Here is a 12220-nt window from a genome sequence, read left to right on the forward strand (position 1 = left end):
AGCTGGCCACGAGTTACCCGCAGGCAAAAGCTTCCAGCTTTGCTGCCACGCCTGTTCTGCCGTGTGCAGATTCTACGATGATCCGATCAGTTTGATCCATCGATGGATACAGACAACAGCTGCCAATGCCAACGACGGACGGACGGACACGGGAGACAGACGCCAAGTGCCGGCGAGCCGAGCGGACGCCGCACGCGAACGGGACGAACGCGACATGATTGCAAACCATGCCGCCCCACCGCGATCCCCAGCCGTCCGTCCTTGTACCCATCAGCAAGCATCAGGCCACCGCCTCCCCATCCCAGGTCAGGTTGCGCTCGCTCGCTCGCCCCTGCACTGCACCACCCACCGGCACACGATCACGGCGGATTCCCCAATGGAAAGGGATCCGCTGCAGTTCGGCAGCCTGCAGTTGGGCCACTGACAGGTGGGCCTGCATGTGTGGGGCCCACGTGTCAGGGGCACCACTGCGGGACACTCAACTACAGCGGATCTCGTTCCTTCCCGAATGCCGTGTTGCCGTGCCGTGGCCATGGCCCCCGTTTGCCGTGGCGGGGCAAGGTCAAGTTGCTGCGCGGTGGGGCCCGTGACACCAACTTCTCTTACAACTTCCAACGGCGGCCCGACTCCCAGCTGAGAAGCCACTCTCAGATCACAAAGCATTAATTACCACTGCCACCGTGCGAGATAAAACTCCGGCCCTGCCCCTGATCCTGGCTGTGCTGCCCAGCCCCATGGCGTCGTCGGCGCGGCGCCTCCGGCAGATGCAGGCCAACTCCGGCCAGCTCCCCACCGCCGAGCCCCCGAGCCCGCTCGCCGTCGACTCCGACGTCGTCGTCATCCTCGCCGCGCTGCTCTGCGCGCTCATCTGCGTCGTCGGCCTCGCCGCCGTCACGCGGTGCGCGCGCTCCCGCGCGCCCGCCGGCGCGCAGGCCTCGGCCAAGGGGCTCGGGAAGAAAGCGCTCAGGGCGCTGCCCAAGCTCGCCTACGAGGACGCCGTTGCGGCGGCGGCCGCGGCGCGCGGGGGCTCCGCGGCCGCGGCGGCGGCAGGGGAGGACAAGATCCTGGCCGAGTGCGCCATCTGCCTGTCGGAGTTCGCGCCCAAGGAGGAGATCCGCGTGCTGCCGCAGTGCGGCCACGGCTTCCACGTCGCGTGCGTGGACACATGGCTCGGCGCGCACTCCTCCTGCCCTTCCTGCCGCCGCGTCCTCGTCGTCGACGAGACCCCCAACCGGCCGCCCGAGCCCAAGCGCCGCTGCCTCAAGTGCGAGGCGGCTATGGAGGAGGCAGCCTCATCGTCCAGTTCCGGCGGCGGTAGGGCTGCCGGTTTCCTAACCGGGTCGGCAATCTTAGCTGAGAACTAATTATATTCAAGTTGAACTGTATGTATGCATGTAAATATTGAAATTATATATGTAGTGCTCTTCTAACAATTTGAAATGAATGGAAAGAATCAATGTATAGCTGCCACGCCATCCTGTGGCAACGCCGCGGCCCAGTTCGCGGTGGCCACTGAACTCGCTCTCAACTACGCCCACACAAGTTTTATCTTTAGCCAGCTTCAGCGTTTCAAGATATAGACGACCTGATCATGTTGAGAAGTGTAATTCGTATACGCCAGCGCCACTAGAAATTAAAAGGCAGAGTCTATTGATCGATCCACAAGAATGCCGCTTCTCTCCCTCATGCTGCCCCTCCCCGACGCCCACCACCACCACCACCGCGCTCTCCTCCCGCCGCCCGCGTGCGCGGCAGCAGCGCCCTTGCCGTCGCCGTCTTGCTCGCGGACATTGTCATCCCCGCTTCGGACACGGCGGTCCTCCGCCTCCTCCGCGAGAACGGGACTCCGAGTCGTCTCTCCTGACACCTCCGTCACCACGGACGAAGGCGCGCAGCCAGGTCAGACAACATTCAACGATTTTTATACGATGGCACACGATCCAATGAGAAAAAGAGAGATTCTGCGGCAGGATGGACACAACTTGGAGCTTGGCTCATCAACCAATCCACCGATCATGCAGGTTCGGCAGATAACAGCAGCAGGTGGGCAGAGTTCGCGTCGCGGGTGTCCGGCGAGTGGGACGGCTTCGGCGCGGACTTCACGGCGGCCGGCGACCCCGTGGAGCTGCCGGAGAACGTGGTCCCGGAGGCGTACCGCGAGTGGGGCGTGCAGGTGTTGGACTGGCAGACGCAGTGCCCCACGCTCGCCGACCCCGCCGCGCCGTGCGCGCTCCACTACCGCCTCGTCCGCCTGCTCCCCACCGTCGGCTGCGAGGCCGACGCCGCCACCGTGCACACCTCCCACCAGCGCCACGCCGCCTCCGCCGCCGCCTTCGCGTACGCCGCCGGCGGCTCCTACGTCGCCGCGTGGCCCAGGGGCCCCGCGCCCGTGCTCGAGGTGGAGCACTGCGTCGTGCGCCCCGGCAGCGCCGAGGCGCGGGTCCGGGTGGTGCAGACCGTGGCGCTGGGGAAGGAGGCCCGCCTGCGCGGCCTCAAGGTGTTCTCCGAGCAATGGTACGGCCCGTTCCGCAACGGCGAGCAGCTCGGCGGCTGCGCCGTCCGGGAGACCGCCTTCGCGGCCGGCGAGAAGCTCGACGTCGCCGAGGTGCTGGGCCACTGGGAGACCACGGACGCCGCGGCTGTGAGGTTCTCCGACGAGCTGGACCCCGAGACCGTGAGCGCGATCGATCGAACATTTGAATTCTGCGGTTTCGATTGAACGAGCTTGCACGGGATGCAGAATTTGACGGACGAGTGGTGGTGAGCAGGGCAAGTTCGCGGAGCTGTCGCCCGACGAACCAAGCAAGCTGCGGAGAGAAGCGGACGGCGTCGTGGCGCTGCCGAAGCAGCTGTGGAGCGCGTTCAGGGAGCACAGCGACGGCGAGTTCCTGTGCGAGGTCGGGTGGGCGCTGGGCGGCGGCACCGCGGTGACGTCGCGGTGCGTTTTGTCCAAGGACGGCGACGTCAAGGCAAGCGTTTCAGGCTTTCAGCAGGCAACGCAGGCGTGCAGCTCCAGCCTGATTTCTGCAGATATTCAGAGACTAATCTGCAGAGCTTGCTCTGTTCTCGCAGGAGATCGCCGCTGCCTACGAGTCCCGGCTGTCGGGGGGCACCTGATCTCAACCTTCAGCTTCATCCAGGTTCGATCAGATTCTATGTAGAATAAATCAATAGAATGGCCAATTGGCCGTATACTGTCATAGAACAAACAAGGTGCTCTACGAGCCAGCCAAATGAAATTGTTGCTGCCAAAGGCATGCATGCGTAGCACCTGCTCTGTCTGATTGCCGATTCTGAATTTCTGGGACGCCACGCCAGAATTGTTCAGGCTCCAGACCAAAACGCGTGCCAGGCTACCGGCGGCGGCGCCTGCCTAGCAGCGCTCGCCGTTAACACCTCACCCACGGTTTCCCGTAGGCGAATCGCGCTTTGGTTCGTTCGTCCGGTGGCAGCCGGAAGCCTCTCACGCGGCACTTCTGCGTTTTGCACTTTTGCTGGTCTGGCCGCTTCGCACATGGTCCGGCAGAACATGCGACTCCAGTCCTGGGAAAAGACCAAGTAATAGATCTTGCATTTTTTTTAAAAAAAAATTATCAAGTGCAAATTTGGAAGGAAATATGATCTCAGAAAACAGAAGCTCCTTCAAACCACCAGTAACATAAGGAACAAATAACAAACTGAATGCACCTCTTTTGGTACTTTGAATCGCTAGACAGGATTTCAACTACATGAACATATACCACTACTACATATATATAGCCCATACTAGTGTCTCTCATAACAAACTATACTATTACTTGCCAGCCCACACTTATTTGGGATCATAAATACTACTAAATGAATCGATTTGCTCTCTTCTCGTACATCCCAGACCCGAATTCAGGTCGTGGAGAAATTATGAATAAGAAAAGAGAACAAAATCTGTATGTACATCACGTGTGCATCAGTGTACTTGAGGTGCATCTCTCAAGTTACATTCAAAGTGGTTTCCATTGGTTGCCACCCAAGCCCAACTTTGTTGCCTTGCATCATAGCTACGAATTCGGCATAGTCAATTTGACCATCCTGAAAGGAAAATACAAGGCATATCAGCACATGCATTAATCATTCAGTAAACTAGAACTCCTCAGAAGCACCATTGGATGTTGGACTAGGTAGCCAAAACAACCGTGGCATGGTTTTCTTCCTATATTATCAAGGTTGTATAATTCAGTAATATACTGCCTGCTTTTCAGGTCAAAGCTAAAAATAGCCAACCTTAGAAAACTTCTTGAGTATGAGAATTCTCGCAGCTATATTCAAAACCAATGGTGAGTGGTCTCTCAGGAGATTAACAATGCTCGTGCTGTCACCAAATGTATTTTTTTTCTATCCTTCAATGTTGATGAAATGGACAGCTGTGGGTTAGGTGTGATTATGTTGGTTGATGCCCAACCAGGCAGCCACCAAAGGTGTTTATTCTATTAATAAAATGTTATTCAGGATAAGGAACCATTGATGTTTCCCTACGTTGCAACCCCACATGAATCAAAGGTCTAGAACAAGGTTGACATATTTAGGTACCCAAAGTGTTCTGATCTTTGCTGAAAATCTTTAAGCATTACTGCATTAGTATTGTGGTTCAAGTAAAAAAATCAACTTACATTGTTCTGGTCAACTTCTAAAATTATCTCTTCAAGGAAAGAGTCCTCCATGTTATGTTCTCCACAAGCTCGTTGAAGTTTGTCAACTGTGATATAACCACTTCCATCTTTGTCAAAGTAAGTAAAAGCCGCCATCAAGTGCTCTTCACGCTCTATTTTGTTAAGAGGCACAGTTGCAGCGATAAATTCTTCATAATTGATTGTCACATTATTGTCTTTATCAGCCTGCCATAAAACTTAGGAACTTTAGCCAAAGCACTTCAGTGTATTATCTAAAACAGATGCATGCCATACAAGAAAGAGGTTTGCAACTATCCAATAAATGCATTTTTTAGGTATTTTCCATAAGTATTGAAAAAAGAGTTAAATACACCAGTGGTCCTCGAACTTGTCCCCAGATGCCACTTAGGTCCACAAACTCGTAAAATCGAAATCTGGCACCCTAAACTTGTTAAGTTGTGCCACTTAGATCCATAACCCTTCAAAGGGTATGAATATATGCAAAAAAGCCCTTGAGTTTCATCATCTTCTATATCTACATCCTCCGACCGGCCCGCCACGCCCGATGCCACGCGCTGCTCGCCTCCGGCAGCACGCCGTTCACCTCCGGCCGGCCCGCCTTGCCTGATGTCGTCCGTACCCCTGCTCCTCTGTGCTGCCACACGTGCCGCTCTAGCCGCGCGCCGCCCGCGCGCCGCTGGATCCACCCGCCGGGTTCCGGCGGGCGGCGAACCTCGAGCCGCCAAACCTCCATGGGCCGCGGCGTGGCCGCCGGGCCGCCATGGCCCCGCGCGCTGGAGGCCGCGCCGTGCGCAAGTCACGGTCGTCGCCGCGCGCAGGCCATGGTGAGGGGGCCGGGAAGGTCGCACGCGGCACTTGTCGCCCGTATTCGCCGCCGGAGAAGAGGGAGACGCGGCGGACAGGGAGGGTCCCGCCCGGCCGCCACTCCTGCGTAGGCCGCTTGCGCCGGCCGCCGCACGCGCGGATCAGCATGCCGGTCACCACGCCGCCATGGCCACGCGCACTGGAGGCCGCGCCGCGCGCAGGCCACGGTCGCCGCTGTGTCGCTCGAGGTGGGGCAGTGGCGATGAGGGGGCCGATGGAGCTCGAGGCGAGGGGTCCGGGAAGGTCGCGCGCGGCCCTTGTCGCCCGTATTCGCCGCCGGAGAGGAGGGAGGCGCGGCGGAGAGGGAGGGTCCTGCCCGGCCGCCGTTCCTGCGCAGGCCGCTCGCGCCGGCCGCCATACGCGCATATCAGCATGCCAGCCGCCGCTCCCGCCGCGTGCTCCTGCCACCCGCGCGGATCCGGCCGTGTGCGGGGCCGGCAGATGGCAACGAGCGGCGGAGCAGAGCCGGATCAGGCCACCGTCGTCGTTAGAGAGGAGGGAGCGAGGCCCCGCTGCCGCTCCGCGTAGGGTACCGAGCAAGGGAAGGAGGAGGAGTGCACGGTGGGGGAGAGGGAGCGTGGAGGGCCGGTGCGGCGAGGCGGGGAGGAGGGGTGCGCGCCAACCGCTCGCCGGCGGTGGGGCGGAGGGGGCGCGCCGGCGTGTGGCCGATAGGGGAGGGTGCGCGGTGAGAGGAGGAAAAACAGAAGGGCTTTTTTGCATATATTCATACCCCTTGAAGGGTTATGGACCTAAGTGGCACAACTTAACAAGTTTATGGTGCTAGATTTCGATTTTGCGAGTTCGTGAACCTAAGTGGCACCTGAGGACAAGTTCGAGGGCCGCTGGTGTATTTAACTCTTGAAAAAATGCATGCAGACAGGCTGACAGCAGATCACGTTTCAAACAAGAAAATATCTCCTGTCACACATGAAAAATGTAACACAAATGCATGTTTTAACCACAAGACAGTTACTTACCACTTCCACTATATCACTAATTTCTCTATCCTCCAATTCAGTACCATATCTTCTTAACCCGTCTCTAAGCTCACCAAGAGTAATCACACCTCGATTTTTAACATCCACTGCTTTGAACAATTGTCTTAACCCAGCAATCTCCTCCTCAGAAAGCCTTTCAGCAATCACCTGGAGGCACATAAAGTGTCAGAAAGCCGTAATGTTGAAATAACTGATAGTTGCAGAACATATAATCAAAGGCAAAACAAAAATTCAATTAAGCAAGTTAGTAGTGCATATCCTAATATATTGAACTGAATGCCAAATATTAATACTTAGTGAATTGTATCGCATGTTGAGTGAAGAAAATCAGGCTGGTCAGCCTGAAACAGCAATAGCTCATATGGCAGCAACTAAGTGCATTTGTTACCAGCATTAAACATGTGTTAACTGTTGTACTAGTTGAAATATGTATGTAGCTCTTAACTGCAATATTTATGAGGTGAAGTCTAAATGAGATTAAGGCACTTATCCACCATAATATGCTAAGTAGATATGCAGCCAAAGATCAAAACATTTTCGGATCCAAAAGAGACAAATGATATGGCACAACACAAGACTTGTATGAAGTTCAATAGCATGCATGATCATGATATATGAAAATAGTGAAGTAGATAAAATACTCACTCTCAGAGCCAATTTCTTTAACTTGTTCATTGCAGAGAATTGTTTGAGCCGAGAAAGAACACTGGGATCAAGAGCTTGATCAGTAGCCACTCCATTTTCACAAATCCAAGGATGGCCTGGCATTCATATATAATAATCAGTTTTAAGAGTAAAGACATAAAGATTATGCAATTCCTAAAACAATTAGGGGAACATAACCTACTGTGGAAGCAGAGCCAACAGCTTGAAAACAAAATGGAAGAGCAACTGAATTGATCGAAGACATAGGTAAGACTTAAGATATACTTACGTAGTACTTCATGGGCTTTCACACGCTCTGAAGGACAAGGGCAGAGCATCTTTCTTATAAGATTCTTTGCACTTTCAGATACCTTAGACCATGGGTCTGAGTCAAAATCGATGTGCCCCTTAAGGACAGCATCAAATATACCTTGCTGTGTCTCTGGTAGAACAAATCACATTCATTAGTTAGCAATTCCAGTTTAGAAATCCAGTCTACCTGAATATAACACCTGAGCATAGAGGTGTAACCTGCCCAAAAAGGTGGCACTCCACTAAGCAATACATAGAGTATCACTCCAGCTGACCACACATCAGCTTCTGGTCCATAACGTTTGTGCAGTACCTCAGGAGCAACATAATATGGACTTCCAACCAACTCAGTGAAAACCTGACCTGCATTTTTGAATAGAGATAAGAATCCAGGTTTAATCCATAAAACATCAGAAGTCACAAATAGCTTACACATGGAACTGAAAACTGATCAAAATGAACTGGGTCACATAAACAACAATAAGTGTTGATGAACAGCATCACAACACTGTAGTTTATTTACTCTAACCCTATTCCTTTGAATTTGAATATGTATAAAAATTATTGAAAAGTAATGAATCTTGTGTTAATGAGACATCCCGGTGTGCAGGTCATGCGTTACTGTTATACATTACTATGTTGCTCCTAGGGTCGGGCTAAAAGATGCTAGCAGATAGATAACTGGACATGACTACTATCTAGCTACAAGAATATATTGTACAGCAAAATAAACATGTAACATTATGACATTAATCGGATGCTTTAAAAGTGTCAATAAAGTATGCCTTACGATGGATCAAATTTGATATCATACCTGGTTTGAAGAACACAGATAGACCAAAATCAATTGCTTTTATTGACAGATCATCTTCTTTATCCAAAAGGAGAAAGTTTTCTGGCTTTAGATCACGGTGCATCACCCCAAGTGAATGGCACCTAGCCACTATACTAACAATGATTCTTATAAGCTCTGCAGCCTTCTGCTCGCTGTAATGCCCCTTCTCCTGAATTCGGTCAAAGAGCTCCCCACCAGCACATAGCTCCATCACAATTTGAACCGCCTGCCCATCCTCATAAACATCCTTGATTGCAACAACATTCTTGTGGCCTGACAAATGGTGCATTATCTGGATCTCACGACGCACATCCTCAACGTCCTCCTTGGTGATGAGCTTGCGCTTTGGGATGGTCTTGCATGCATACTCACACCCAGTGCTGATCTCGGTGCAAAGGTATGTTGTGCCAAACTGCCCTTGACCAAGCTTCCGACCAATGATATAATGTTCCCTTAGGTCCGCTGTCTTCCTTTCAAGGACAGTGATAGATGTTGGATCCAATCCTCGCTTCAGAATACCAGCAGCAGTGGGCTTAAATGAGTTCACCTCAGGCCATGGCTTCTCAAACTTCTTCAAGTCAGAGTAGCGATCCTCCTCGAGGTATCCATCAGCGAACCTAGAAGCGGGACGATTGTAGTAGTCACTCCCAAGAGTCCCGTTTGGGCATTGATTCCCCATTCCGAGAACACCTTATCCAAACAAATTCCGGAGTTCCCAGTCTCACACGATTGCGAATCTTGGATGCAAATGGAGATTAAATAGCCACGGCGCGCAAACCTAAGGAACTGGAAGAGCTCCTCCGGAAGAAAGCCCTTACTTGACTTCCTGAGGAGGGGGAAATCAGCAGCCTAACATTTCACAGCAAAGACCTGATCAGCAATCAATACTTGTCAGTTCAAGGCAAGACAATTAGCGAGCAAAATATAGCTTTGCCAAGGAGGAAATGGAAACCTCAAGGATGGCAGGAAATTCCTTCCAACGCCGCCGGCTCCTTCGGCGTCTCGAGGGAGGAAATCTCCAGGCTGAGGGCTTCCACACCAGACTTGGCAACCAAACTATGGTAACCAATACACGAAATCTAACCAAAAACCCACGCAATAAATGAGATTGCCAGCCTACTCCTCAAGCTAATCTTTCAACCGCGTATACTGAAACCCCCAGAACTGGAAGAGCTCCTCCGGAAGGCAGCTGCCTTGAGAAGCTTCCTCCGCCTTCAGCAGGAAATCCCCAATTTGATAGTTCCTAATGCCGCAACTTGTGCACAAGATCCGAACTTGACAGGCCTAGAACACCAAATCCATCAGAAAATCGGCAAAAACAAAGCCGAAACCCACGAGAAACACCTAGACGGAGGCCCACAGGCCAAATATTGACCAAAAAAGACGAGATTTGTGCGGGAAGAAACAGAATCGAACTCAGAATCGCACCCGCTAAACGAGGAGCCTCGCAGGGATCTTCCAACGGCCGGCGCGCCCGATCGAAGCAAAGCACACGCAGAATCGAGCCGACGGACCGGACACAAAATCGCAGCTTCTTAAGGGGCTAAAATGCAAAAACCATGGGAGGAAAAAAATGAAGATTGGGAGAAGAGAGGAGCGGAAGGGGGCGAGCCGGCTTTTATAGCCGGGCGGCGAGGGGTTAGGTGCGATGCAGCTGCGTGGGTACGCTTTTGCGGCGGGGACCCCGGATTCCTGGAGTATTGCACACCGACAGAAACCAGCAGCGGTTTCGCTAGCGGTTTGGGAACTCGGAGACGGCTAACTGCAAGAGGCACCCGAGTCAGAAACGATGTGCTAATATTTGGCTGTATTAGTGTTCAGCGACAGATACAGTTAGTGTTGTAAAAGGTTATGGTTTCTTTATCCTGTGCAAATCGAAGTTCGAGTGTCTCACCTCCTCAATCACTTATTTTAGAAAGTCAAATTTGAGCTGATGGTGTATTTATATTTGTACACGCTTCAATACAGTATAGTTTCATCTACCTTACAAAATCTTCTATATAAGGTGTATCAAATTGTTGAAAGATATTTGAGAAAGAAAATGGATCGGAATATTTCAATAGAATAATTTATCATTTCGTGCTCCTCTCACCCACATCCTAAAAAAATCACCAAAAAAATGTTCTCCCTTTTCTTAAGCGGGCAAGCGTGCTTTTCAGGTTGCTGTATTGGAATTACAGGTGTCGGCCGACAACAGCAATCAAAGTTTGCAGTGCCTTGAGGACCAAGTTGTGGTTGAGGCGTTACCCAGGGTGCAAAAGGGAAGAGTGTCTCCCCCGCTGAGCTTTCTCGTGCGAGGCTGTACACAGTAGCGTCACTAGCGTGACAGCGTCCGTGGCTCCGTGCGCCTCCCTTACAAATGAGACCAAAACGAAAAAAGGGTACGAGGCCAACCGGAATCCAACCCAATCGCAGACAGGGATGCTCCACCTGTTCCGGGACCCACATGCCAGCGGCACATCTGGTAGGCGCCAGACGGCCAGAGCTTCTCCGCGCGGTCGGTCGGTGCCGTTCTGATTCGCGTGTGTGTTTAATAATTAATTAATTTGAGGGGGAAGGAAATAGAAACTTGGAGTGTGTTCGGATAAAACGCATTAGCTGAGAGGAAGGGGGCGGATTTGACTCGAAGCCTTGTCAGCCACATGATTGAAAAAACTTGGCCGCGATTTGGCTTGAAGCAGGGACAAGTGGTGAGTCAGAGCCACATGGGTTTACGAGCAGGGCACCGGCCTGCGGGAAGTCGTGTGGGGGCGGCCTTCGAGGCCCACATGGCAGAAGCGCAGTGTAGTCATGCAGCAGAAAAACGGCAGGCCATGCCCTGGACCTGGAGGAGTCAAACTAGGATAATACGAGGTCAAACTAAGGTTCCAGTAATAATGCTACCGTATTATTTTTAAAAAAAATTGAAACGGAAATTTTAAAATATATAAGATCTGCACCTCTTTGTAACAAAGAAAAAAAAAAGGAAGATCTGTAGTGCTTGCTGTCTGATTGAAGGCGCGAGGATGTTCAGCTCTACGGCGGCGTGAACGTGCAGTTGGAAGAACTTGCATCATGCAGCGTGTCGAATGAGTGCTAAATTGTTGGCATGGAGAGTTTCAGGGGGTTCGGGCCAGCTTTGAGCGCTCTGCATCCGTCAACATACGAGCCGTGCCATGCTGACAGTAAGAGTGTAACACAACTCGATCGCGGCGCTCTGTTACCAGCGACGAAGCCAGAAAAAAAAATTAGGTCGGGCTGAACAAAAGTCTACGGAGATTTAACTCTAGTATGATCCCTATATGTAATTAACTAATTATGCATAAAAAAGAAGGTGGGGCTTAGGTGGGGCAGGGATGGCATCGGTAGGCAGGACTTGAGCTCTGCTTGCCCGTCCGCTAGCTCCGTCATGAATGATGCAGGATTAGCGATTAGTTTCAGCTCAATCGTTCTGGCGCAGCTGATACAGGCAGGCCCGCTCCAACTATTGTTGGTCTGCTGCCACCGCTGGTGACCTTTTTTTTCCGTCCCCGAAGTTCCCAGCTCTCAAGTGGACACAAAGTAAGTAGAAGCTCATCAGCACTCGTATATAGGCCAACACATGTTGCAGGCAGGCCCGAATGCATCAGTTGGACGAGAGACAAAAGCGATCAGGATGACTGGTGACCGCTCCAACGACTCTCCACTCTCCAACTGATTGGAATGGTCTCGTGCCGGCGCTGTTACGCGTTCAGCTTTGCTCTCAACTTTGAACTGCTATCCTGATCGCTGTTACGCCGTAGTATTTGTCAGGACTCAGGACAGGTGATGACGACTAGAATAATGGCGCGTGAATTGCATTTTGATTTATGAGTAGGCCGTCGTCGCTTTCGCAGCGATCAGCTCAGCGGTTGCTGCGTTGCTTTGCGGGAGGAGCCATCGAT

The 12220-nt window shown here is 52.2% G+C and overlaps 2 protein-coding genes and 1 pseudogene across 7 annotated transcripts; 2 read left to right on the forward strand and 1 right to left on the reverse strand.

The window, feature by feature from the left end:
* Positions 1 to 545: 545 nt before the first annotated feature.
* On the forward strand, positions 546 to 1470 carry LOC120647450 (RING-H2 finger protein ATL8-like). The gene has a single exon (XM_039924248.1). The coding sequence runs from the start codon at positions 735 to 737 to the stop codon at positions 1362 to 1364; it is 630 nt and encodes a 209-aa protein (XP_039780182.1). The 5' UTR covers positions 546 to 734; the 3' UTR covers positions 1365 to 1470.
* A 44-nt stretch (positions 1471 to 1514) lies between these two features.
* Positions 1515 to 10946, forward strand: LOC120647449. Of its 5 annotated transcripts, none has more exons than XM_039924247.1 (5): positions 1515 to 1899; positions 2022 to 2674; positions 2769 to 2969; positions 3073 to 3140; positions 10478 to 10946. In XM_039924247.1, the coding sequence occupies exons 1-4, from the start codon at positions 1668 to 1670 to the stop codon at positions 3115 to 3117; spliced, it is 1131 nt and encodes a 376-aa protein (XP_039780181.1). In that variant the 5' UTR covers positions 1515 to 1667; the 3' UTR covers positions 3118 to 3140; positions 10478 to 10946. The 5 variants fall into 5 exon arrangements, with proteins under 5 accessions (XP_039780181.1, XP_039780178.1, XP_039780177.1 ...); XM_039924244.1 differs by lacking the exon at positions 10478 to 10946 and adding an exon at positions 8094 to 8294; XM_039924243.1 differs by lacking the exon at positions 10478 to 10946 and adding an exon at positions 3319 to 4494.
* On the reverse strand, positions 3671 to 9924 carry LOC120647447 (annotated as a pseudogene). The gene is made up of 9 exons (XR_005664812.1): positions 9747 to 9924; positions 9271 to 9602; positions 8298 to 9167; positions 7703 to 7846; positions 7461 to 7613; positions 7172 to 7287; positions 6506 to 6673; positions 4644 to 4868; positions 3671 to 4065 (listed from the first exon to the last, which is right to left on the reverse strand). The product of XR_005664812.1 is annotated as a calcium-dependent protein kinase 7-like (transcript).
* Positions 10947 to 12220: the final 1274 nt, after the last annotated feature.

The sequence above is a fragment of the Panicum virgatum genome, chromosome 9K, assembly GCF_016808335.1.
Source record: "Panicum virgatum strain AP13 chromosome 9K, P.virgatum_v5, whole genome shotgun sequence".
NCBI classification, from domain to species: Eukaryota; Viridiplantae; Streptophyta; class Magnoliopsida; order Poales; family Poaceae; genus Panicum; species Panicum virgatum.